Raw genomic sequence first — 27173 nt, 5'->3', positions numbered from 1 at the left:
GCCCTGCTTGACCTGCTGCTCACAAATAGAGAGGGGCTGGTAGGGGATGTGGTGGTTGGAGGCTGCCTGGGGTCCAGTGACCATGAAATTAAAGAGCTTTCAATACATGGAGAAACCAGGAGGGGCATCAACAGAACCTCCACACTGGACTTCCGAAGGGCAGACTTCAGCCTATTTAAGGAACTAATTCAGAAAGTTCCTTGGGAAATAGCCCTTAGAAACAAAGGGGTCCAGGAAGGTTGGACCTACTTCAAGAAAGAACTCCTGAAGGCACAGGAGCAGGCAGTGCCACTGAGCCGGAAGATGAGCCGACGAGGGAGGCAGCCAGGCTGGATGGGCAGGGAGCTGCTGAAGGAATTAAAGATTAAAAAGAGAGTGTATCACCTTTGGAAAAGAGGGGAGGTGTCCCAGGAGAGGTTCAAGGAGGTTGCTAGGTCTTGTAGAGGAAAAATTAGAGAGGCAAAAGCCCACTTGGAGCTCAGGCTGGCCATGGCTGCCAAGGAAAATAAAAAGTGTTTCTTTAAATATATGAATGGCAAGAGAAGGGCCAAGGACAACCTCCAGTCCTTACTAGATAGAGATGGGAACATAGTGACAAAGGATGAGGAAAAGGCTGAGGTGCTTAACACCTTCTTTGCCTCAATCTTCACTAGTGGGACAGGTTGTCTCCAGGACAGCTGGACTCCTGCAGTGGTGGATGGAGTCAGGGACCAGTACAGTCCCCCTCTAATCCATGAGGAAGCAGTAAGGGATCTGCTAAGTCACTTGGATCCTCACAAGTCCATGGGACCGGATGGGATCCACCCTAGGGTGCTGAGAGAGCTGGCAGCTGAGCTGGCCAAGCCACTCTCCATCATTTATCAGCAGTCCTGGCTCACTGGAGAGGTCCCAGAAGACTGGAAGCTGGCCAATGTGATTCCCATACACAAGAAGGGTTGTAAGGAGGAGCCAGAAAACTACTGATCTGTGAGCCTGACCTCAGTGCCAGGCAAGGTCATGGAACAGGTCATCTTGGGTGCCATCACAAAGCACCTACAGGATAGCCAAGGGATCAGGCCCAGCCAGCATGGGTTTAGGAAGGGCAGGTCCTGCCTCACCAACCTGATCTCCTTTTATGATCAGGTTACCCGCCTGGTGAATGTGGGGAAGGCTGTGGATGTAGTCTACTTGGACTTCAGCAAAGCCTTTGACACTGTCTGCCACAAGAAGCTCCTAGCCAAGCTGGCAGCTCATGGTTTGGACAGATTCACTCTGTGCTGGATCAAGAACTGGCTGGATGGCAGAGCTCAGAGAGTGGTGGTGAATGGTGCCACATCCAGTTGGCAGCCAGTCACAAGTGGTGTTCCCCAAGGATCAGTGCTGGGCCCAGTCCTGTTCAATATCTTTATTGATGATCTGGACGAGGGCATTGAGTCCAGCATCAGTAAGTTTGCAGATGACACCAAGCTAGGAGCAGGTGTTGATCTGTTGGAAGGTAGGAGAGCCCTGCAGAGGGACCTGGCCAGGCTGGATGGGTGGGCAGAGGCCAATGGGATGAGATTTAACAAGGCCAAGTGCAGGGTTCTGCACTTTGGCCACAACAACCCCAAGCAGCGCTATAGGCTGGGGACTGAGTGGCTGGAGAGCAGCCAGGAGGAAAGGGACCTGGGGGTACTGATAGATAGTAAGCTGAAGATGAGCCAGCAGTGTGCCCAGGTGGCCAAGAGAGCCAATGGCATCCTGGCCTGCATCAGGAACAGTGTGGCCAGTAGGACAAGGGAGGTTATTCTTCCCCTGTACTCAGCACTGGTCAGGCCACACCTTGAGTACTGTGTCCAGTTCTGGGCCCCTCAATTCAAGAAAGATGTTGAGGTGCTGGAACGTGTCCAGAGAAGGGCAACAAAGCTGGTGAGGGGCCTGGAACACAAATCCTATGAGGAGAGGTTGAGGGAACTGGGCCTGTTTAGCCTGGAGAAGAGGAGGCTCAGGGGTGATCTTATTGCTGGCTACAACTACCTGAAGGGGCATTGTAGCCAGGCGGGGGGTGGCCTCTTCTCCCAGGTGACCAGCAATAGAACAAGGGGACACAGTCTCAAGTTGTGCCAGGGTAGGTATAGGCTGGATGTTAGGAAGAAGTTCTTCACAGAGAGAGTGATTGGCATTGGAATGGGCTGCCCAGGGAGGTGGTGGAGGCACCGTCCCTGGGGGTCTTCAGGAGGGGACTGGATGAGGCACTCAGTGCCATGGTCTAGTTGACTGGCTGGGGCTGGGTGATGGGTTGGACTCTATGATCTTGGAGGTCTCTTCCAACCTGGTTGATTCTATGATTCTATGATTCTATGAGCTGGTGGCCTTGGGGATGGAGTTACAGCATCAGTCAATAAGGCAGGAGCAACTGATGGCATCTACCAGGACTTGTGCAAAGCATTCGACACTGGCCCATGTGACATCCTGGTCACCAGATGGGCAAAGCATGGACTTGAGGGGTGGCCACTTCTGGATAAGGAATTGGCTGGCAGGCTGCACTCAGAGTTGTGATCAATGGCTCAGTGTCTCAACAGAGAACAGTGACAAGTGGTGTCCCTCAGAGGTCTGGCCTGGGACCAGTACTGGTTAACACCTTTATCAATTACATGGGCACTGCTTTTCAGGTGACACCAGGCTGTGTGGTGTGGTTGACAGGCTGGAGGGAAGGATCCATGCAGAGGGGCTTGGACAGGCTGCAGAGGTGAGCCCAAGCCAACCTCATGAAGGTCAATAAGGCCAAGTGCAGGTGCTGTAGCTGGGTCAGGGCAATGCCAAGCACAATGCAGGCTGGATGAGGAGTGGCTGAGAGCAGGCTGGAGGAGAAGGTCTTGGGGGTGTCAGTTGGTGACCACCTGCCCAGGAGCCAGCACTGGTGGCTGGCAGCCCAGAGCCAGCTGTGTGCTGGGTGCAGCCAGAGCAGGGAGAGCAGCAGCACAGGGAGGGGATTCTGCCCCTCTGCTCTGCTCAGACTCCAGCTGCAGCACTGCAGACAGCTCTGGGGCCCCCAGCACAAGAAGGACCTGGAGCTGCTGGAGAGGCTCCAGAGGAGGCTGTGGAGATGATGAGAGGGCTGGAGAAGCTCCCCTGTGGGGACAGGCTGGGAGAGTTGGGGCTGGAGAAGAGAAGGCTCCAGGCAGACCTTAAAGCAGCCTTCCAGTACCAGGGGGCTACAGGAGAGCTGGGGAGGGACTTTGGATGAGGGCTGGAAGTGCCAGGACAAGGGAGAATGGCTTTGAGCTGGGAGAGGGGAGACTGAGAGTGGAGATGAAGAAATTGTTGAGAGTGAGGGTGGGGAGACACTGGCACAGGTTGCCCAGGGAGGCTGTGACTGTCCCCTGCATGGAGGTGTTGAAGTCCAGGCTGGATCAGGCCTTTTGCAAGCTGTGCTGGTGGGAGGTGTCCCTGCTCATGGCAGGAGGCTGGACCTAGATGATCTTTAAGGTCCCTTCCGGCTCAACCCTTAACATGATAACTTCATAGTGACTTTCTGATTTGGCTGCAGAAGATCGATTCGGTCTCTGGGCTCTCACGGTGTGTTGCTACCCCAGAGGGCAGCAGGCAGTGAGTGTAAGAGTGTGTGGGAAGAATCCATGTGAATTCAGAGCTGAGTGAGCTGACTTTGTCCGAGATGAGCCCTGAGAGTACGGCAGGAGCGTGTGGCTCCATCCCATGACATAAGGTGGCAGTCTTGGAACACTGAAGGCTCGAAGTCTGCCTCTGCACCTCGGTATGGGTGGAAATTGGCCCTACTTGTGTCTTGTAGCAGCTCCATGTCCCTTGGCAGCTGAAGAGTGGAGGTGAAACTGGCGTTTTTTTCATCTATATAGAGAGATTTACCCAGCTTTTGTTGTCACCTGTGCCCCAGTGCAAACAAGAAAGCAAAGAGCCATGACTGGTTCAGTAATAACAGATGTTCTGCACTTCATGATGTTATGCAACTCCTCAGTGGGTTGAATGCTTCTGCAGCAGTTCAGTGCTCTGCAGGTGAACCTCTGTGATGGTGAAATGCCTTCTAGGGGGTGTCATCTGACTTTAGCCATCTTTAATGTTGACTTGCAACTGACAGGCTCACAGGCTCACAGAATGGTAGGGGTTGGAAGGGACCTCCAGATGTCATCCAGTCCAACCCCCCTCCCATAGCAGGGGCACCCAGGGCAGGCTACACAGGAACACATCCAGGGGGGTTTGGAATATCTCCAGAGAAGGACGCTCCACAGCCTCTCTGGGCAGCCCGCTCTAGGGCTCAAACAACCTCACATCAAAGAAGGTGAGAAGGAATTTCCTGTGAATTGATGTCCATTTTCCATCCTATCTTGGTCACCACTGAAAAGATGCTGGCTGCAGTCTCCTGGCAGTCACCCTTCAGGTTATCTGTAGACACAGATAAGTTTCCCTTCAGAATAACAAGTTTCCTTCCAGAGTCTTACCTTTGCTGCAATTTCTCTCTTTCTGGAAAACTTAGACTGGGCAGTCCAAAAGTAGAAAGAGCAGCCAAAGCAGAGGGATGTGAATTACCTCCTCTGCTCCAGGTTTGGCACTGTAGGAGTGTTGGCAGTGCTGATTTTCTGTAAGCTTAGGCTTCTTTGCATCCCCACTCTCAAATGAATTAAGAAGAGAAAGTCCAACTATTTCATGAAGTGAGTCTTGGCCTTACAAGGGCTTGCAGTGACAGCAGAGGGAATGGATTGAAGCTTGAGGAAGGCAGATTGACAGTGGAGATGAGGAAGAAATTGTTGAGAGTGAGGGTGAGAAGACACTGGCACAGGTTGCCCAGGGAGACTGTGGCTGCTCCCTGCCTGGAGGTGTTGAAGGCCAGGCTGGATGAGGCCTTGAGCAAACTGGGCTGGTGGGAGATGTTCCTGCCTGTGTCAGGGGGTTGGAACTGGATGGAGGTCCCTTCCAACCCATGTGGGGAGCAGTGAAGATTCACAGAATCCTGGAACTTCCTTGCCTTGTTAAAGTTCAGTTTTCTTTCTCCTTGGAGATAGATCTTCTGTTGATTAGTCTACCCTGGAGAAGCCCTGTACTTAGCACTGGTGAGGCTGCATCTCACAGACTGGGTTCAGTTTTGGGCTCCTCACTCCAAGAAGGACATTGAGGGTCTGGAGCACGTGTAGAGAAGGGCAACAAAGGTGGAGAAAGGTCTGGAGAAGAGGGCTGGGGAGGAGCAGCTGAGGGAGCTGGAGGTGTGCATTGTGGAGGAGGCTGAGGGCAGAGCTCATTGCTCTCTACAGCTCCCTGAGAGGAGGCTGCAGTGAGCTGGGGGTTGGGCTCTGCTCAAATGCAGCGGGTGGCAGGACAAAGGGAACTGGCCTGGAGTTGTGCTGGATGTTAGGAGGAAGTTCTTCAAAGACAGAGTGATTGGCATTGGAATGGGCTGCCCAGGGAGGTGATGGAGGCACCATCCCTGGAGGTGTTCAAGAAAAGTCTGGCTGAGGCACTTAGTGCCATGGTCTAGTTGACTGAATAGGGCTGGGTGCTAGGTTGGACTGGATGAGCTTGGAGGTCTCTTCCAACCTGGTTGATCCTATGATTTCTACATAGAATGGGTTATGAAGAACTGAAACAGGCTGCCCAGGCAGGTGGTGGAGTTGCCATCCCTGGAGGTGCTTAGAAGTCAGGTCATGTGGTGCTGAGGGCCCTGGCTCAGTGGCTGAGCCGCAATGGTGGAATTGGGAGAGGTCTTTGCCTAGAAGTTAACAGTTGGACTTGACAGTCTCAGATCTCTTCCAGCCTCACAGCTGTGTGGTTTAGTGGTGCACTTGACAGTGCTGGGCTAACATTTGGACTCTACCACCCTGAAGGGCTTTTAAATCCTAAGTGATTCCACAGTCTTGTGGTGCTGGTGCTAGGAATAATGTCAGAGCTGATGGAGCCCTATCCCTGCTCAGAAGGCTGCATGGGCTGCTGTAGTGGCACAACTCAAGGAGAGCAGCTACTGTCTTTTAGCTTGAAATAATTATCCAGGCTGCCTTACTCTCTTCTGGGTGAGACCATGGGGGAGTCTTGCTGCTTGTACTATCCAACAAAGACTAACTTGAATTTGAATCTGGACTTCTGCAGAGCTTTTGACCCAGTCCCCCACAATATCCTTCTCTCTCAGCTGGAGAGATAAGGATTTGATGGTGGAGTGTCCAGTGGATAAGGAATGGGTTGGATGCTAACGTCAAAAGGGTAGCAGTCAAGTGACAAGAGCTGTCCCACAAGGGTCTGTACTGGGACCAGTGTCCTTCAGTACCTTCAGCAGTGACACAGACAGGGGGACTGAGGCACCCTCAGCAGCTCTGTGGGTGACAGCAGGCTGAGTGGTGTGGTTGGTAAGACTGAAGGCTGGGATGGCATCCAGAGGGACCTGGACAGGCTGCAGAGCTGGGCTGAGGACAGCCTCAGGAGGTGCAGGAAGGCCAAGGGCAAGGTCCTGCACCTAGGTCTGGGCAAGCCTTGGTATCAATCCAGGCTGGGGGTGATGAGATTGAGAGCAGCCCTGCAGAGAAGGCCGTGGGGGTGTTGGTGGGGGAGAAGCTGGGCAAGAGCCAGCACTGGACAGTGGCAGCCCAGAAGGGCAGTGGCAGCCCAGAAGGGCAGTGGCAGCCCAGAAGGGCAGTGGCAGCCCAGAAGGGCAGTGGCAGCCCAGAAGGGCAGTGGCAGCCCAGAAGGGCAGTGGCAGCCCAGAAGGGCAGTGGCAGCCCAGAAGGGCAGTGGCAGCCCAGAAGGGCAGTGGCAGCCCAGAAGGGCAGTGGCAGCCCAGAAGGGCAGTGGCAGCCCAGAAGGGCAGTGGCAGCCCAGAAGGGCAGTGGCAGCCCAGAAGGGCAGTGGCAGCCCAGAAGGGCAGTGGCAGCCCAGAAGGGCAGTGGCAGCCCAGAAGGGCAGTGGCAGCCCAGAAGGGCAGTGGCAGCCCAGAAGGGCAGTGGCAGCCCAGAAGGGCAGTGGCAGCCCAGAAGGGCAGTGGCAGCCCAGAAGGGCAGTGGCAGCCCAGAAGGGCAGTGGCAGCCCAGAAGGGCAGTGGCAGCCCAGAAGGGCAGTGGCAGCCCGGGCTGCATCCAAAGCAGCGTGGGCAGAGATGGAGAGAGGAGATCCTGCCCCTCTGCTCTGCTCTGGGCAGACCTCTGCTGCACTGCTGTGTCCAGAAATGGAGCCCCCAACACAGGAAGGACTTGGACCTGGACCTGATGGAGGGGGTCCAGCGTAGGCCACAAAGATGATCAGAGGGCTGGAGAACCTCTGCTACAGGGACAGGCTGGGAGAGTTGGGGCTGTTGAGGCTGGGGAGGAGAACACTCCAAGTAGACATTAGAGCAGCCTTCCAGTACCCAAAGGAGACTCCAGGAGAGCTGGGGAGGGACTGTTGCCAAGGGTGGAGTGCCAGGGTTAGTGGCAGTGGTCTGAAACTGGAGCAGGGCAGATGTAGGTTGGACATCAGGAGGGAGTTGTGCCCAGTGAGGGTGGGGGAGACTGGCACAGGCTGCCCAAGGATATGCTGGAGACATTCAAGGTCAGCCTGGACGTGTCCCTGTGCACCTTGCTCTGGCTGGAGGTGTCCCTGCTTCCTGCAGGGGGGTTGGCTAAGATGCCCTTTGAGAGGGTCCCTTCCAAGGCAGTGCAATCTGTGAGCCTGGTTGAAGGTGAAGTGAAGGTGGTCTGTGTAGTTACAGCAGGCTGAGCTCTGAGGCGCACAGCCCCATTCGTCCATTTGTTGGTGCCTTTCACTATCTGCTGCTTTCTGCCTTCCTCTTTGCAGGGCAGCTCTCAGGAGAGGTTTCTGCAATCGTTTCCTACTGGCCCTGATTGCAGCCTTCCTTTTCACTGAGTCACAGCTTGGAACTCAACAGATGATCTAAAACCAATCAGCTGCTCAGAGCTGCTTGTTCACAGTGCAAGCAAAAGAAGCAGGGCCAAACCTTTCAATGTGCAGCAGAAATTATAGAGTTGCATCTTTAAAACCTCCATTTTGCTCAAATCAGAAGTTTTCAGTCCTTTATTCTTGGTTGCCTCTGGATCCTGCATTTCCACAGTCTTGGCTCTCCAGGTGCAGCAGTATGTTCAGGCTGTCCTTCATCCCTGGCTGGGAGCTGTAAAGCAGTGTGTTTGATTACGAGGACAGGGACACTTAGACCTCTAATTCGCAGTGAATTAGCCAGGTGTCTTCTACATGGGCTTCCCATGAGGTATGAGGTGGCCATTGCAGAGCCAGATCAAGAGTATTTTCATCCCCTTGGAGGGCATGGAGACGTGGGTGGCTCCATGGGGCTTTGCATGGGTGTATCAGTATAGGTTGGGGGCTGGCCTGCTGAAGAGCAGCTCTGTGGAAAGGGACCCAGGAGTGCTGCTGAACAATGAGCTGGCCATGGGCCAACAGTGTCCCTTTGTGGCCAAGAATGCCAATGGCATCTGGGATGCACTTAAAAAAAGGATGGATTCTTCTGCTCTGCCCTGTGAAGGCAACATCTGGAGTTCTGGCTCCAGTTGTGGACTCCCCTGTGGAAGACACAGGGAGGTACTGGTTAGAGTCCAGGGGAAGCTGCAAAGCTGCTGAAGGGCCGGAGCAGCTCTGTGAGCAGCAAAGGCTGAGAGCCTGGAGAGGAGCAGCCCCAGTGGGGATTTGAGCAGTGCTGGTCAATAGGTGGTTGTCAGGAGAACGGAGCCAGACTGCTCTCCATGAAGACCTGTGTCTGCATTTCTGCAGTGTGCAACTTGTCAGACACCTGCACGGTGCAGGGAACCTCCCCTGGGGATGTCTTGCCACTTGCTCAGAAGTAGGTCTTTCAAGTGTTGCTTGTGCCTTTCCAACCTCCCCGAGCATGCTTAATCTCCCATTAATTACCTCAGACTTGCTTGCTCATGACTCCTCTGGAGAGATATCCCAGCAGCTTTTATAGACTCATATCCTTTTATCTAAGGAATTAAATAAAAAAACAAGCAGAGCAGTGCCTGGTCAAATTCACACCCACCTCAGCTGATCTCACCAGTATCCACCCTGGCGAGGAAGGGCTGTACACGTGGCAGGAGCTAGGAGCCAGGTGGGGATCAGGCTCTTCTCACACACAGCAAAAGACAAGAGGAGAGGAAACAGCCTCAGCCTTGCCAGAGAGGTTGGAGTTAGACATTAGAAGAAGCTTCTTCCCAAAAGGGTTCTCAAGCCCTGGCACAGGCTGCCCAGGCAGGTAGTTGAATCCCCATCCCAGAGGCGCTCAGAGTGGCAGAGCTGTGGTGCTGAGGGCCATGGGTTTGCCCCAGCCTTGGTGGGCTTACAGAATGGTTGGATCTTAAAGATGTTTTCCACGTGAAACGACTCTGATTCTTCAGGTGGTTCATAAAATCACAGAATGGCTTTGGTTGGAAAGGACCTTAGAGATCATTACTCCAACCCCCTGCCATGGGCAGAGACACTTCTCGCTAGCCCAGGTTGCTCAAGGCCTCATTCAGCCTGGCCTTGAACACCTCCAGGCAGGAGGCATCCCCAACCTCCCTGGATAGCCTATTCCAGAGTCCACCACCCTGAGGAACTTCTTCCTCAGCTCCAGTCTAACTCTGCTCTCTCTCAGCTTCAAACCCTTGCCCTGCCTCTAGATGCCCTCAGGACAAGTCCCTCTGCAGCCTTCCTGCAGGATCCTTTCAGCCACTGTCAGGCAGCTCTAAGGTCTCCTTGAGGGTCTTCTCCTCTCCATGCTGCACACCCCCAACTCCCTCAGCTTGTCCTCACAGCAGAGCTGCTCCAGCCCTTCAATCACCTTTGTGGCCTCCTCTGACCTCACTCCAGCATCTCTGTGTCCTTCCTGTGCTGGGAACAGCAGAGCTGGAGGCAGGATTGGAGGTGAGGTCTGAGCAGAGCCGAGGGGCAGAATCCCCTCTCATGCCCTGCTGCCCACACTGCTCTGGCTGCAGCCCAGCACACGGCTGCCTTTGGGCTGTAGGAGGCCACTGATGGCTCCTGGGGAGCTGCTCAGCACCCAACACTCCTAAGTCTCTTTCCTCAGGGCCACTCCAAACCAGTCCTGGATTCACATGAGCATTTCAAGCTCCACTGATTGAGCTGAGGTGTGTCTTTGTTGGAGAGCAGTGAAGTTCTGCCTTCTGTCTGTGATGGCACTCCATGGTGTTGGCACTGACTGGAAATGCGGTAGCATAACTCTCATGTTATGCTGTTCCAGGTGGAGATTTTGACTCTTGAGGGCTGTTCTTTATCAGGTGGTTTGATTTTTGTCTTGTTGTTTTTCCCACTGATGACAACACTCAGAGCAACAAGACTGTGAAGAGGCCTTCTGAGCCTTGCCACTATGTTCATCGATCTCTGCTGTTTGTGTACCATTTAGGGTTCCTCTTTGTCCCAGGTATAAATCACAGGGCAGATGGGAGAGATGGAGAGGTCTTTCCATAGGTGAAAATAAAGGTCTTGGAATCCCCTGGACTTCATAGTGGGGAGAACAAGGACAGAAGTCTAAGCTTCTTTGAAGTCATTGGAGGGATTTTTATGTGAGGTTTGAAGGTTGGCCAGTTAAGCTTTGCTTTTTGTTCCTTCTTATCCCAGTATCTGCTGGAGTTTGGGTTATCTCCTGCTGAAAGTCAGATTGGTGCTTAGGAAACAAACTTCAGATGAGTCAAGGTTCACTTCTTCCCTATCTAAACTGCTATGTTAGTGAGCATGGGAAGAGCTGTTGAGGATGGGTGAACAGAAACAGAACATTATCTGCCTTAGGTCATAGCAGAAGTCCTGGGTCCAGTTCGAGGCTTCCCAGTTCCAGAGAGACAGGGAACTGCTGGAGTGAGTCCAGGACAGGCTGCAAAGCTGCTGAGGGGCCTGGAGCAGCTCTGTGAGCAGCAACAGCTGAGAGCCCTGGGGCTGAGAGCCTGCAGAAGAGCAGCCCCAGAGGGCAGCTGAGCAATGCTCAGGAAGAGCCAAAGGAGCTGTGGGCGGCAAGAGGCTGGGGCCAGGCCAAGGGGCAGTGGGCACAAAGTGGCATCCAGGAGGTTCCATGTGAGCAGGAGGAGAAAGTTGTTTGTTGTGAAGGTGCTGGAGGCCTGGAGCAGGCTGCCCAGAGAGGTTGTGGAGTCTTCTTCTCTGGAGAGCTTCCCACTGCCCCTGGGCAAGCTGCTGTGGGTGCCCTGCTTTAGCATGAGCGTTGAGCTGGATGCTCTACAGAGATCCCTTCCAACTCCACCATGCTGGGATGCTGGTTTAAACCTGAATCTGTGCCACCCAAAGCAGCGTGCCCAGAGCTGGAGAGAAGGGGTTCTGCCCTCTGTGCTGCTGAGACCTCACCTGCAGTGTTGTGTCTAGCTATGGGACTCCCAGCATAAGAAGATCATGGACCTGATTGAGCAGGTCCAGAGGAGGCCATAAAGATGGTGAGAGGGCTGGAGGACCTCTGCTATGGGGACAGGCTGGGAGAGTTTGGGCTATTCGACCCAGAGAAGACTCTGGTGAGACCTTAGAGCAGCCTTGCAGTACCTGAAGAGAGCTGGGGAGGGACTGTTCAGAAGGGCATAGGCTGAGGGCAATGGTTTGAAAGCAGAGCAGGGCAGATGTTGGCTGGACATCAGGAGGGAATTGTGCCCAGTTAGGGTGGGGAGAGACTGGCACAGGCTGCCCAGGGCTGTGCTTGTCCCTGGAGACATTTGAGATGTGTCCCTGTGCAGCCTGCTCTAGTTGGTGTCCCTGCTGTCTGCAGGGAAGCTGGCCAAGATGCCCACTGAGGTTCCTTTCCAGCTGAGTGCAATCTGTTCTTTCCCAGAATAAAAAGGAGAAGTGAGACATCAGTGGCAGTTGGCAGGGTCTAGAGGTGAGAACTTTGTCCAGAGTTTGTGTGGTGCAGTCATTAAGTGATCCCAGAGATTGAGTCTGGACACCTTAGGCCTCCTGCTGTAGATTTGCTACTGTTTGCGGTTTACTGGGGCCTCGGTGCCAGTGCTTCACACTCCTATCTTGGCTTTATCAGCAACTCAGGGCAGTAGCAGCAACCTTTGTGCTGTACACATGCTCCCAAGGGGCAGCCTACCATCATTTCCTCCTCCTTCAAAATGCTGCTTCTGCTGCTTTAGCCTCCATGGTGGCTTTTATGATCGTTACTAAGTGATAGGAAATGACATCTGGACTGGAGTCATGACACCAGAGACTGAGCAGGGAGTGCTTTGGACCTCTTAGAGCTCTGATAGCAAGTGCTGCTGAGAATGCAAGCCTGCTAGAGGGGCTGCAGACAGCTTTAATCCTGCTTTAGCAACCTGATAGTGGGAGAGCTGGAAGTGGGGGAGCTCTGGTTTGCTTGCCATGGCTCAGTGCCCTGTCAGCAAGGGACTAAAGCAGGTGAAAGAGAATCTCAGGTTACAGTGAGAGTGAGCACCTTGCTGTGTCTTCATCAGATTTCTTTCCATGCTCTTTAAACCTTCTTTATGTGTGCAGGCCAGGCTATTGACTGCCTGCTGTGGGAACAGGGAGAGTGGCCTCAGGCCAGCAGGGTGAGGATCAGCAAGGTCATATGCCAGGTCCTGTGCTTGGGTCGCAACAATTCCGTGAATGCTCCAGACTTGGGGCAGAGTGGCTGGAAACTGCCTGGTAAAAATGACTTGAGGTTGTTGGTTGTTAATTGGCTGATGATGAATCAGCAGTGTGCCCAGGTGGCCAAGGCCACCATTATCCTGGCCTGGATCAGCAATGGCATGGCCAGCAGGAGCAGGGCAGGGATTGTGCCCCTATGATGGGCACTGGTGAGGCCCCAGCTTGAGCCCTGGGGTCAGTTTTGGGCTCCCCACTACAGGAAAGACATTGAGGGGCAGAGAAGGGCAACAAAGCTGGGAAAGGGTCTGAAGAAGAGGGCTGGGGAGGAGCATCTGAGGGAGCTGGGGGTGTGCAGTGTGGAGGAGGCTGAGGGCAGAGCTCATTGCCCTCTACAGCTCCCTGAGAGGAGGCTGTGGTGAGCTGGGGGTTGGGCTCTGCTCAAATGCAGCAAGTGGCAGGACAAGGGAAACTGGCTTGGAGTTGTGCTGGGGAGGTTTAGGTTGGATGTTAGGAAAGATTTTTTCAGTGCAAGGCTTGTCAAGCCCTGGAATAGGCTGCCCTGGGCAGTGGAGGTGTCCTCATCTCTAGAGGTGTTCAGAAAATGTGTGGCTGTGGTGCTGAGTAGTGAAAGTGGCAGCACTGGGTGAATGGTTGGACCTGAGCTTGGAGGTCTTTTTCCATTAGGGAGTTCCATGGTGCTTCAGTGTAGAAGGAATGTTTTGGTTCCTCCACCTCCTCTGGCACATGATCAGGAAAGCAGTCAAGTGCACCATCCTCCTCCTCCCAAAGGAAGGAGGCCACATCGCTGAACAACCACCATGGCTCAAAGTCAGCCTTGCTGCCCTGGCAAAGCAAAATCCTCCATCTCCAGCAGCCAGGCCTCCATCTCCCCGGCCCCTGCCCTGCTGCAGTTCTGGAGTCCTCAGCACAGATAGGGACCTGATGGAACAAGGCCAGAGGAGGCCACAGCAATGCTGGAAGGGCTAAAGGTCCTCTGCTGTGAGGCCAAGCTGTCAGAGTTCTGCTTGTTTAGCTTACAGAAGAGAAGGCTCCAGGGAGAGCTTCTGGTGGCCTTGCAGTGCTTCAAGGGGCCCAGCAGAAGCTGGGGACAGAGTTTTGAGCAGGGCCTGCTGTGGCAGGACAAGGGGAGATGGTTTGAACTGAAAGGAGGAGATTGAGTGGAGAGAAGGCGGAAATGTTGGACACTGAGAGTGGGGAGAGCCTGGCCCAGTTTGCCCATAGTTGGAGCTGCCCCATGGGCAGCACCATTGCAGGTCAGGTTGTGTGGGGCTGTGAGCAACCTGCTCTGGCTGGAGACGTCCCTGCTGAGTGCAGGGGATTGGACTGGATGAGCTTTATAGGTCACTTCCAACCCAAACCAGTCTGGGTTTCCCTTGAAGGCACATCTGTTACAGCAGCTCTAAGGAACAACCCTCTGTAAAGATGAGCGGTTTGCAGCTGCTGCTGGTTGTTGACTGGTGGCAATGTGTTCTCAAACCTAAGGCTGGTTGCTTGAAGACATGTAGAAGAGGAGGACATCAAGGAACTGGTTAAGTGAGTATCAGGAGAGAACTGAATGTGCAGGGAATTAAAGAGAAGGGGTCAAGGGACTTAAAAGACAACTGTGTCTTGGTGCAGTAAAGGCAGAGGTGGGAGTAGATGTGAGCTCCTGGATGCAGAACCTCTGTGTGTTTAAAGTCTCTTCTGGACAGGAAGCTTGAGGGGAGAACCACAGAATTATTTTGGTTGGGAGAGTCCTCGAAGATCTTTGAGTGCAACCACCAAAGAGCATGTCCTTGTGTGTGTGTAAACGTCTGAGGAGCACAGTCCAGAGAACTGGACATTCACTGGGCAGCAGAAGCATGCAAGATGTACCTCAGGCTGGTGGTACAGAGCCCAGCCTCTGCCTGACCTTACTTAACCAAGCTTCCAAACCACATACAGGTCCCCCTAGTTAACCATTTGCTTCAGGCTGTAGATTAGAGCAGGAGAAACACCTCTTCTTCAGGCCAATGGAGATGTGGCTTCTCTGTGGGTGGACTTGGCTGGAAGCTGCAGCAGTCAAACAACACCTCCTGTCTCATGGAAGCTAAGGGTGGTTTTGCAGATGCTGCACCAAGCCATCTGTAGCTTCTGAGCTCCACTTTTAGAGAGATGCTCCAGAGATGGAACTTTGGGACCAAGAGACATATTCTCACCTTGGTTGCAGTGTCCTCCTGCAGCAGCCAACTGTTAGTTGGATAATGTCTAACTTGCTGTTGCATAAAGGGTCTTCATTGTATGGTTTGTCTGTGGTGTGCTGTGCTGAGCTGTGTGCTGAGGGAATGTAACAGCTCTTCCCCAAGCACTGAATTGCTGTCTTCAGGCCAGGCATTCCTAAGCACCAAGGCATCTTTCAAACAGCTGAGCTGCAGTAGAGGGGTGAAATAATGGGCAGTGTTTGGCTGTTGAATGACAGTTCTTGTTCTAGCAGTTAAAAGCAGCTGTGGGCAGGGACACTCAGGTAGGCAAGGAACACTCCTGGAAACCCTGCAGGCTGGTGCTGCACCAGAGAGGGAAGTGCTTTGAGGGGCATGGAGACTTTATTGCAACCTTCCCAGGCCTGAAGGAGACTCAGACAAAAGCTGGGGACAGAGTTTTGAGCAGGGCCTGCTGTGGCAGGACAAGAGCTATGGTTTGAACCAAAAGAGGGAGGCTGAGAGTGGAGAGACGGGAGAAGTGTTTGACACTGAGGGCAGGGAGAGCCTGGCCCAGGCTGGCCAGAGAGGGAGATGAGAGCTGCCCCATGGCTGGCGTCATTGCAAGTCAGGTTGTTTGGAGCTGTGAGCAGCCTGCTCTAGTTGCAGGTGTCCCTGCTGAGTGCAGATGCTCTCTAAAGGTCTCTTCCAAGCCAAAGCAGTCCGTGGTTTAACTGTGTTAAAGCAGAGCTTTGCGTCTGTAGTGAGGACAGAGGGCAGTGGGGGCTTGCTGCAGTTCCCTCATGTGACAGTGAGCTTGTAGGTGACCCAATTTTCATCTCGACCCTGAATTGTCACTTGTCCCTTATTACAGCTGCTGGCAAAAGCTTTGGATTCTCAAATCTAGCAAAATTAATCCTGAAAACTGCCCAGTCAGAAAGGGCCTGGGTCATACCTGATGAAGGCCTTGAGGTGCAAGGGGGGTGGTGTTACCAGTGCCTTGCAGCTGGCTTGGTCAGCTCCTGCCCTCTTCTCCAGTTCCTGATGGTTCTGATATTTAATGCAGCACAAATGTATGGATCTCACCATACCTGGCAGTGGAACTCTCCCCCAGTTCTCTGCTGGCACAGCACTGGGAGCAGAGCCTGACACCCCTCAGGCTGTCCTGCAATCCAGCCAGACCTGGACAGGCTGCAGAGCTGGGCACAGGCAACCTCATGGAGATCAAAAAGGGCAAGGGTAGGATTCTGCCTCTGGGGAGGAACAACCTCCTGCAGCAGGACAGCTGAAGGGAGTGCTGCTGGGAAGCAGCTCCATGGAGAAGGACCTGGGAGTGCTGGGGGACAAGAGGATGACCATGAGCCAGCAATGTGCCCTTGTGGAAAGAAGGCCAATGGGGTGCTGGGGTGCATGGAGAAGAGAGGAGCCAGCGGGGCATGGGAGGGTCTCTTCCCCCTTTACTCTGCTCTAGTCAGGACACAGATGGGGTCCTATGCCCAGTTCTAGGCTTCCCAGTTGCAGAGAGAGAGAGAACTGCTGGAGAGAATCCAGGACAGGCTGCAAAGCTGCTGAGGGGCCTGGAGCAGCTCTGTGAGGAGCCCTGGGGCTGAGAGCCTGCAGAAGAGCAGCCCCAGAGGGCAGCTGAGCAATGCTCAGCAAGAGCTAAATGAGCTGTGGGGGGCAAGAGGCTGGGGCCAGGCTCTTGTCAGTGGTGCCCAGTGCCAGGCCAAAGGGTAGTGGGCACAAAGTGGAAGCCAGGAGGTTCCATGTGAGCAGGAAGAGAAAGTTGTTTGTTGTGAAGGTGCTGGAGGCCTGGAGCAGGCTGCCCAGAGAGGTTGTGGAGAACTTCCAACTGCTCCTGGGCATTGTGCTCCTGGGCAAGCTGCTGTGGGTGCCCTGCAGTAGCAGTGGTCTTGGGCTGGATGATCTGCAGAGGTCTCTTCCAACCCCACCATGCTGGGGGCCTGTGACTGCCGGTCCCACAGCTCCTGCAATGTACACAGACACATTCCTGAGTCTTTCTTGTTTGCCCTGCTTATGTTGGGCTCCAGCTCCAGGCTAGCCTCACTTAGTGCAGTTCCTCGCAGTTGCTGTCGGAGCCAACGTCTTAAGTGGAGACTAACCTGAGGAAGTTAGGATGTTTCAAAGGAAGCCTCATGCACTGAAATTCCCAAAGTGGGAGATTCTTCCCTAGAGTGAAGCAAGCTGCAGGTGTGCTGCTTGAGGCCTTGGCTGCCAGCAGTGGTACACTTGGTCACTGTGTGTCTCGGAGCAAGGGCTCTTGCTAACCTACTATCCTTGCTTCTGTCTTTCAGTTCCAAACCCATCTCTTCCCCTCTGATTGTGCAAGTTGGACACGCAGAGACCCTCCAGCCACTGCTTGCTCTTATGGGTTTCTTCAAAGATGCTGAACCTCTGAAGGCCAACAACTACGTGAGGCAGATGCAGCGCAAGTTCCGCAGTGGCCGCATCGTGCCTTATGCTGCCAACCTGCTCTTCGTGCTCTACCACTGCGAGCAGGTCAAGACCCCTGAGCAGGAGTACCAAGTGCAGATGCTGCTCAACGAGAAACTGATGGTGTTCCACCATTCCAATGAAACCATCTCCACTTACACTGCTCTCAAGGAGCATTACAAGGACCTCCTGGAAAACTGCCACTTCCAAGAGGAGTGCGAGCTACCCAGAATGAACATGACCACTGGTGATGAGCTGTGAGGGGATGGCACCCACCCAGCCTCTGCCAGCCCATCTCACTTCTGTTAGACACACTGCCAACAAGCACTTGGGGTGATTTGCTGCTGCTGTCTTGGCTTTCTGACCTTGGAGGTGTGCTAAGTTGTCTGTGTTAGCTCAGAGGGATCTGAGAGGAGTCTGGCTGGGTGTTTGCAGCGACCACCCAGTGCAGGAGGCAGCCTAGCTGTGTGTTTGTGGTACAAAGAAGTCCTTTCATTGGCCATTCCTCTTTGATGGATTTAAGGGCTGAGGCAGATTCTGTTTTCTCAGAGCTAGAGGTGCTGGGACCTCCTTTGTGCTGCCTCTTTTGCTTAGCTTCTCTCTTCCAATAGCAAGCATGAAATATTTCAACACTGTGAGCTTTGTTCATTCCTTTTCCCCAGCTTCTAGGAGGGAAGGGAGTCATTTTCCACAGCTGCCCAACTTCTGCCTGAACAGTACCACAGGAACAGCTCTTCCTTGGGCCTTTAAAGCAGGAGAAGCTGCAGTGTTCTTGCACGTTATCTGAGTCCGTGACTTAAAGTCATCATGAAGCAAGGTAGTCTCCAGGGTAAGTGAGCTGTAAAGAGTAGTAAAGAAAAGTGTGAAGGAGTGGAAAGTAGCCACTGTTGTCCTGAAGTGCTCTGGGAGATGCAGCAAGGGTTCTCTTAACCAGGCTGGTGTGTCCTGTCACTTGGCACCATCAGTTCTATTTGGTAAAGGCTTGGCTAGGGCACCTAGGCTAGGCTCTGCTACAGCTATGGACATCATGGTCCTCTCCAGGTGCTGGAGAGGCCCTAACAGCTGGAAGGGATCTCTCCAGCTTCCTACTTGCAATGAGGTTGTGGCTAACCCTAAATCCAGGCAGGTTTGGGGCTGTGAAAAAAATCTGTCTGAGACTTGAGCTCTGATGGTTTTAGGGCAGTGAACATGGTGTCACTTTTGGCCTTCTATGTTTGTGCCACCTTGTTCAGAGATTCATGGAATGGTTTGGATTGGAAGGGACCTTAAAGACCCCTAGTTCCAACTCCTTGCCATGGGTAGGGCATCTCCCACTAGCCCAGGCTCCTCAAGGCCTCATTCATCCTAGCTTTCAACACCTGCAGTGCCAGAGATGATGGTAAAGAAATGAATGCATACAAGCAACTGCACTTGGAGTAAATTGAGTGGCTGCTGAAAGTGGGGAGGTGTTGTAGAGCTGTGTGATGTGGCAGGAAAAGCAGAAGTGAAGAGAACCATCCAGAAATGTCTAACTCAAAGCAAGTCAGGTGAAAATGGCTTCATATCCCAGAAAAGAATGGCTTTGTCACTCTAGAGCAGGTGAGGGTGGGGATTCATGGTAGCATTTTAAGTGTGAGCTCACAGCCCATAATGAATGTTGCAGAGCTCAGCCTGTAAAGTGAGGTGCAGCTTGATGTGTGCACTGGGAGAGGGTGAAAGGTTGGAGGAAGCATTGCCACGGAGCACCGTAAATATTTCTACCCTCACATCCCGTGGGGTGGCTGCTTTGGCAGGCTCCCCCACACAGCTGGGAACTTGAAGACAAGAAGTGGCTCAGAGCTGAGGAGTTAAACTTTGTCCTTCCTTTGTTTTGCTTGAAGATTTTATGTGGAAGTCGCTTCAAGTTTACATCTCTCTGAGCTAGGGAACAATGCAAACCTGGGGTGGCTTTGCTGTTGTATACTGAGCCAAGGACTTCTCCCTGCATTGAGCCACAGTTTGGTTAGTGCAGGTTCTGGTTGCTGGAGGTGCCAGCGAACTTCAGTGGGTACTGAATGTTAACATCCCAGCTCTGCTCCTGGCGAAGGAGGCAGGGAGGAGCATGGCTGCTGAAACTGAGGTAGGAATATAGGTCAGGATAATTGTCAGCCCCAGCACGTGCCTTTGCCATCCTTGCGTGCTGCCTCCTCCATGTGATGTTGCCCACAGGCAATGGATCATCATCATCACCACCACAGATGCCTACTGCCAGCATTATTGTAACGTTTGGGGTGAGCTACAAAGAAGGGAAGCTTTGTCTGAAGGCTTGTTTGGTAAACAGCTGATCCAAGAGAGAGAAAAGCCACACTTGAACAAATATTTTCACTGTGATTCAGTCATCCTGTGATGATTCCTGATGTGCACAGAAGGGATGGAGGCCTGGCTGCTGGAGATGGAGGATTTTGCTTTGCCAGGGCAGCAAGGCTGACTTTGAGCCATGGTGGTTGTTCGGCAATGTGGCCTCCTTCCTTTGGGAGGAGGAGGATGGTGCACTTGACTGCTTTCCTGATCATGTGCCAGAGGAGGTGGAGGAACCAAAACATTCCTTCTACACTGAAGCATCATGGAACTCCCTAATGGAAAAAGACCTCCAAGCTCAGGTCCAACCATTCACCCAGCACTGCCACATTCACCACTCAGCACCACAGCCACACATTTTCTGAACACCTCTAGAGCTAAGGACAGCCTATTCCAGGGCTTGACAAGCCTTTCACTGAAAAAATCTTTCCTAACATCCAATCTAAACCTCCCCCATTCCCCTTCTCCTGTCCCTTGTTGGTAGGGAGCAGAGCCCAACCCCTGCCTCACTGCAGCCTCCTCTCAGGGAGCTGTAGAGAGCAATGAGCTCTGCCCTCAGCCTCCTCCACACTGCACACCCCCAGCTCCCTCAGATGCTCCTCCCCAGCCCTCTTCTCCAGACCCTTTCCCAGCTTTGTTGCCGTTCTCTGCACCTGCTCCAGACCCTCAATATCTTTTTGGAATGAGTAGCCCAAAACTGAGCCCAGGGCTCAAGCTGGTGCCTTTCCAGAGCCCATCATGGAGGCACACTCCCTGCTCCTGCTGGGTACGCCATTGCTGATCCAGGCCAGGATGCTGGTGGCCTTGGCCACCTGGGCACCGCTGCCTCATATTCTGGCACTTGTTCCAGGCTCTGGTTCTTACAATGACAAAGGTGACTGAAAGATGGCTTCTCTAGTAAACAGATAATTATTTTTGTTATGTGCCAAGGAGGAGAAGTGAAATGGATCCAGATATCCAAATGGATCCAATGAAACTGGCCCTCAGCTCAGTGAGCAGTGGTTGAAGAACAAGCTGCCACATCTCATGGCTTTGCAGCTCAGAACAGCCTGAAGAAGTCCTGCAAGAAAAGCCCTGCTTTGCCTTCCGTTCTGGACAGAACTCCTCAGCCACCCATCCAGAACTGTTTTTGCAACCCTTCTCAAGCTGGAAGCTTTTGCTGCTAAAAACCAGCAACAGTGTTCTTGGGGGGCTGGCCTCACCCACCTTCAAAGTGTGGTTTGCTTTGTTAAGCAGCTCAAGGTTAATTAATTTTCATGGCTAATTATTTTTTTCTTTCTATTAAGTGCTGCTATAATTGAGTTTAGCAGCAGCCTCTCCACTGAGTGAGTTTGTGTCAATGTGATGCTAACTGTATGACTCTGAGACTTTGGTTTGGGTTTGTAGTGCTGTGAAATAGAGCTGCACCCTCTCAATCCCTGGTGTTCTGCCAGCAGTGACACCACCAGCTGTGGCACCATGGCTCTCTCCTGCTTACAAGTACACTTGGCATGCTGCTGCTCTTGGTGTCCCTGGTTATTTACAGTCCTCATATGGGGTGGTGATGAAGCTAAAATGCCTTCATTAGCCTTTGATTCTTCCTTTTTTACAGAATTCCAGGTTGGGAAGTCCCCCCAGGCTCCTCTGCTGCCAGCTCTCCAGGTGCCAGTGCAGCTGGAAGGAGCTGGCCCAGCACCCTGCCAGGCTGAGCCTCCCAAGTGCCCAGTGCAGGGCACTCCACTGCTTCCCTTGGGAGAGGATTCCAGAGTCCAGCTGTGCTGATGGGGAAACATTTCCCTCTGGAGCCCAATGGGAATGTCCCCAGCAGAAACTTGTTCCCAGCACCCCTTTTCTTCTTCCTGGCACTGCTTGTGCAAAGGGAGCCTTCATCCTCCTGGTAGTTACCCTTGATCTGCTGGTCCATGGTGATGAGGTCTGCCCTCAGACTTCTCCATGCTGAATAACCTCAGCTCTCAGCCTACCCTATCCTGGCAGAGGGCTTCCAGGCCTCTGAGGATTCTCCTGGCCCTTTTCTGGACACTCTTCAGCCTGTACTTATCTCTTCTGTACAGCAGGGACCAAAAGTGCAGGCAGAGCTCTTGGTGTGGCCTGGCCAGCACTGTGGGATAACCTCTATCCCTGCTGGTGATGCAACCCAGCATTCTGTTGGCTTGCTTTGCTTGCAGCTCACTGTTCACTCATGATGAGCTGCTTGTCCACCAAGATCTCCAGGGCCCTTTTCATATTTTGAGGTGAGTGAAAATTTACTCCATGTTTCCACGAGCCCTGCTTTTTGCCTGACAAGGGTCTTGCAGCTGCAGGTTGAGTGTTTTGCAGTGGACTGGGAGTTCCACATATCTTTTTTTTTGGGCAGTCCAGGATCTGCTGCACTAGATTCCTGAAAACCTGGATTCTTTTGCTGAGAGACTGAAAGTTTGATTTGGACAGGGATTGAAAACACCTTTTGAGCCTGTCATTCCTTGTAGGTATTTAGCAGTAGACCGTGGAATCAAAAGCCTAGAGTGGGTTAGGTTGGAAGGAACTAAGGACCATTTGAGTCCAACTCCCTGCCACGAAGAGGGACCCTTCCCACTGGACAAGGTTGTTTAAGGCATCGAATTGAGGAGCCTTTAGCTCTTTAAATAGTTCTCTGATGACCTGTATAGAAAAATTAAGCTTGGTCAGTTCTGTGCTCCCCAGTTCCAGTGAGACGGGGAACTGCTGGAGAGAGTCCAGGGCAGGCTGCGAAGCTGCTGAGGAGCCTGGAGCAGCTCTGTGAGCAGCAAAGGCTGATAGCCTGGAGAATCATAGAATCAGTCAGGGTTGGAAGGGACCACAAGGATCATCTAGTTCCAACCCCTCTGCCATGGGCAGGGACAAGAAGAAGAACAGACCTAGAGGGGATCTGAGCAAGCTCAGCAAGAGCTAAAGGAGTTGTGGGGGGCAAGAGGCTGGGGCCAGGCTGTTGTCAGTGGTGCCCAGGGCCAGGCCAAGGGGCAGTGGGCACAAAGTGGAAGCCAGGAATTTCCAGCTGAGCAGGAGAAAATCCTCTAGAGACATTCAAGCCCTGTCTGGATGTGTCCCTGTGTAACCTGCCCTGGGTGCCTCTGCTTTGGCATTCACCAGTTCCTTTGAAAAGGGCTTTAAGCAAGCAGCACCTTTCTGCTATTCTCTTCAAAGGTTTGAGCACAGCTCTGCCTAGCTTTATTTAACAAGAATGGTCTTCAGAGGAGCAATTAAGATGGAAAGAGCTGCAGCATTATTATTACTGTTATTATTGTTGTTATTGACACATAGGGATGATGATGATGATGATGACATTGTTATGTAAGAGACCATCTAGGGATAGAGCAACTACTCCCCAGATATGTGCCTCAAGAAGACTCTGGCTGGCAGGCCAAGGGTGATTCTTTTCCACCTCTACTCTGACCTAATGAGGCCATCTCTGGAGGATTGTTCTGGGCTACTCAGTTCAAGAGGGACAGAGATTGACTAGAGAGTGCCCAACAGAAGCTATGAGGATGCTAAAGGGACTGGGAAGTGTGCTGAGGAAAGGCTGAGAGCCATGGGGCTGTTTGGCCTGGAGAAGAGCAGACCCAGAGGGTGTATCATTAATGTTCAGAAATATCTGAAAGGTGGGGAGCAAGGATGAGGCCAGGCTCTTGCCAGTGATGGCTCAGGGACAGGAGAAGGGGCAGTGGGCACAAAGTGGAAGCCAGGAGTTTCCATGTCAGCAGGAGGAGAAAGTTGTTTGTTGTGAGGGTGCTGGAGGCCTGGAGCAGGCTGCCCAGAGAGCTTGTGGAGTCTTCTTTGGAGAGCTTCCAAACCCCATCTAGATGTGTTCCTGTGTGACCTGCCCTGGGTGCCCTTGCTTTGTCAGGGAAGTTTAACTTGATGATCTTCAGAGGTTGCTTCCAAGTCCTGCCACTCTCTGGTCCTATCAGACACTCCTGATTGCTGGGTGTTTGTGGCTACAGGCTTCTCTTGAGCTGAGGATAGTTGGTTTGTATTTAGCTTTGTGTACAGCTCTTCTGCTGCTGCCTGACCCCAAAGCTTTAGGCCTGCCTGGCTGTGTAGTGTAGTGGATGCTAAAGCTCTGCTGTAGAATTCATGAATCATAAAATGATCTGCCTTGGACAATGCCTCTGAGGTCATTAGGGCCAAGCACTGCCAGGTCACTACTAAGCCATGCTCCTCAGTACCACACCTCCACAGCTCTCAAATCTTTGCAGGGACAGTGACTCCACCACTTACCTGGGCAGCCCATTCCAGGTCTCAACCACCACCTCAGTGAAGAAATCCACCTTAATGTCCAATCTGAATTTGCTGTGGCACAGCTCAAGACCATTTCTACTTGTCCTGTCACGCATTACTAGGGATAACAGCCCAAGCCTCAGCTCACTGCAGCCTCCTCTCAGGCAGCTGTAGAGAGCCATGAGGTCTCCCCTCAGTCTCCTCTTCACACTGAACACTACCAGCTCCCTCAGCTGCCTCTCCCCAGCCCCATTCTCCAGACTTTTCCCCAGCTTTGGTGCCCTTCTCTGGACACCCTCCAGCCCGTTGGAGTGAAGAATCCAAATCTGAACCCAGTATTCAAGGTGCAGCCTCCATAGTGCTGAGTACAGAGGGACAATCATGAGCGTACAGCTTCTACCACTTGTTTTGGCCCTGCCACCTCGAATAGCTCATAGAATCAGCCAGGTTGGGAGAGATTTCCAATCTCATCCAGCCCAACCTAGCACCCAGCCCTGCCCAATCAACCAGACCATGGCACTAAGTGCCCCAGCCAGGCTTGGCTTCAACACCTCCAGGCACAGCGACTCCACCACCTCCCTGGGCAGCCCATTTCAATGCCAATCACTCTCTTTGCCAACAGCTTCCTCCTCACATCCAGCTTAGACCTGCCCTGGCATAGCTTGAGGCTGTGTCCCCTTCTGTTGCTGCTTGCCTGGCAGCAGAGCCCAACCCCACCTGGCTACAGCCTCCCTTCAGGTAATTGTAGGCAGCAATGAGCTCTGCCCTGAGCCTCCTCTTCTGCAGGCTGCACACCCCCAGCTCCCTCAGCCTCTCCTCACAGGGCTGTGCTCCAGGCCCCTCCCCACCCTTGCTGCCCTTCTTTGGACACCTTCCAGTACCTCAACCTCTCTCTTGAATTGAGGAGTCCATAACTGGATACAGCACTCAAGGTGTAGCCTGACCAGTGCTGAGTACAGCACACTGCTGGCTCATATTCAGCCACTCTCTACCAGCACCCCCAGCTGCCTCTCTGCCTGGCTGCTCTCGGCCACTCTGTCCCCAGCCTGTAGTGCTGCTTGGGGTTGTGGCCAAAGTGTAGAACCCTGCACTTGGCCTTGTTAAATCTCATCCCATTGGCCTCTGTCCACCTATCCACCTGGCAGGGTCCCTCTGCAGGGCTCTCTTACTCTACCTGCTGGGTTGGCAATCCTGCCACCTCTCCAGGAGCTGTGATAGAGCACCAGCCGCAGCTTTTCCTCATAGTCTGTGAGCAGAGCTGGTTTCCCTCTGCACATGGTGGAGCTTAGCCCATGTGCTGCAGCAGCTCAGGTGATGTGTGTGACAAAGGGCTCGTTCCACTCCTGTGCCTCACGGAGCACCAGCAGCTGTGAGTGTTCTCCTTGGCACTGGAGGGCTTTTGAAACCATGAAGAGGTGGTGCTGCGGGACATGGTTTAGTGGTGGCCTTGGCAATGCTGGCTGAATGGTTGGACTGCTGATCTTGTAGGCATTTTCTTCCCTGAAAGGGTTCTTCACCAGTGGAACAGGCTGCCTGGGGAGGTGGTGGAATCCCCTTCCCTGGAAATGGTGCCACTGTGGTGCTGAGGGGCATGGTTTTGTGGTGCTCTGACAGTGCTGGGGCAATGGTTGAGCTCCAACCTGTATGATCCTGTTACATCAGCAAAGGATGTTCTGTGGATGTGTCTAGAAGCCAGCACTGCCCTGCATGTGTGATGTGCTGCTTCTTGCTTTTAGAGGCTATTGGCTGCGCTCTGAGCATTTGTGCCATGGGAAGAACTTGGGGATGAATCCATGCTATTCTGTGCTCTTAATTATGGGCACTTTTAATGACAAATCCATTCATTTCAATACATTCAGAAGAGATGAAGGGTAGGAGGGAATGGCTTCAAGCATGGGATAATGAGACAAGGAGGTAGAAAGGAGTTGTGGAGATGCCCTCTGTGGTGTCCTCCCTGCCCTCTGTGGTGTCCTCCCTGCCCTGCTGCTGGTTTGTCAAGAGTATTTGCTGCCCTCACCTCTGGTTCCTCATATGCAAATCCAGCAAGCACTGACTTTTCTCTCATTCCTCATGTGTGGAACAGTGCTGGCTCAGAACTGACTCTTCTAGGACTCTGGTGGATCCCTTTTCTCCAGCTTGAGGGTGAACTCCCCTCCACATCTGGTTTCCCATGGTTAATATCTGCATTTCTTTGCCTTTTCTGAGTGTGGGCATCACTACCTGTGACATCTGAACAGCATCACAGAATGGTAGGACTTGGAAGTAACCTCTGGAGATCATCCAGTCCAACATCTTTCCAAGGTAGGTTCACCTAGAGGTCACACAGGAACACATTCAGGTGTGCATTGAATGTCTCCAGAGAAGGAGACTCCACAACTTCTCTGGGCAGACTGCTCCAGGCCTCCAGCCCCCTCACAGTCAAGAAGTTCCTCCTCATGCGGAACTTCTGTGTTCAACTTTATGCCCAGTGCCTCTTGTGCTGTCCCTGGGCACCACTGACAAGAGCCTGGCCCCATCCTCCTGATACCCACCCCTCAGATATTTGCAAGCACTGAGTAGATCCCCCTCAGGCTCCTTCTCTTCAAGCTAACCAGCCCCAGGGCTCAGCCTCTCCTCAGATGAGAGATGCTGCTGCCCCAGCTCAAGAAGAACCTCCTCTGAGCTGCTGGCCCCATTCCTCTTGCTGCACCCCAGAATGCCATTTGCCTTCTTGGCTGTGAGGGCACACTGCTGCCTCATGGGCATCCTGTCCTCTGCCACATCCCCCAGGTGCTTTTCCTCAGAGCTGCTCTCCAAGGGGCCAGCCCCCAAGCTGTACTGCTGCATGGGGTTGTTCTTCCCCAGATGCAGAACTTGACACTTGCCCAAGCCTTTTCCAGCTCTTGCGGCATTCTGGCATCCAGCGCTCAGCTCTGCAGAGCAGAACTGGCTCCTGTGGAATGTGCTTGGCACCCGGCAGCCGTTGCAAGCTGTTGCTCCTCTGGGTGCTGTCTCCCACATGCCTGCAGAGAGCATTGTCACTAAGCTGGCGTTCCTCTGGCTACCGCCGGCAAGCAGCATGTCTGTGCTCGGATCTGCCAGAGCCTGAGCCCCTGGCAGTGGCTGGCAGTGCTTTTGAGGAGGTGTGCCCCAGCTGCAGGGGTGACTCTCAGTCAGCAGGCCCAGGCACTCTGGGAGGCCCTGCAAGCTCCTGCTCTGCAGGGGAGGAGGTAGCCTAGGCTCTGACGTGTGCTCCAGGATGTCTTTCACAACTGCATCCACCTATTGATTTCCAGCCCAAACCCTCCACAGCTGCTTCCTGGTATGCCTGCCAAGAGAGGGATTCCAAGGCCTTTGTCTTCTGATCTCCAGCCTCTCACTTTGGACTTTGTGTCCCATCCAGCTCCTGCTCACTGACCCACCCAGTGCCTTCGGAGCTACCATCTGCCTCTCAGTCTTTGCTTTGCCAGATCTGATCACCGATTCCTTTTAATCTCCTCCTCACCTGCTCTTCTTTCC

General features: G+C 53.2%; 1 protein-coding gene across 1 annotated transcript in view; it reads left to right on the top strand.

Annotated features, from left to right (window-relative positions):
* MINPP1 (multiple inositol-polyphosphate phosphatase 1) overlaps positions 1 to 21005 on the top strand; it is a 30197-nt gene extending 9192 nt beyond the window's left edge. Inside the window, exon 5 of the mRNA XM_064144993.1 lies at positions 16988 to 21005. Within this exon, the coding sequence (XP_064001063.1) occupies positions 16988 to 17387 (400 nt within the window). The 3' untranslated portion in view covers positions 17388 to 21005. The remainder of the gene's footprint in view (positions 1 to 16987) is intronic.
* Positions 21006 to 27173: the final 6168 nt, after the last annotated feature.

Source organism: Pogoniulus pusillus, chromosome 6 (genome assembly GCF_015220805.1).
Source record: "Pogoniulus pusillus isolate bPogPus1 chromosome 6, bPogPus1.pri, whole genome shotgun sequence".
Lineage (NCBI taxonomy): Eukaryota > Metazoa > Chordata > Aves > Piciformes > Lybiidae > Pogoniulus > Pogoniulus pusillus.
This window is presented reverse-complemented; position numbering and strand designations above follow the sequence as displayed.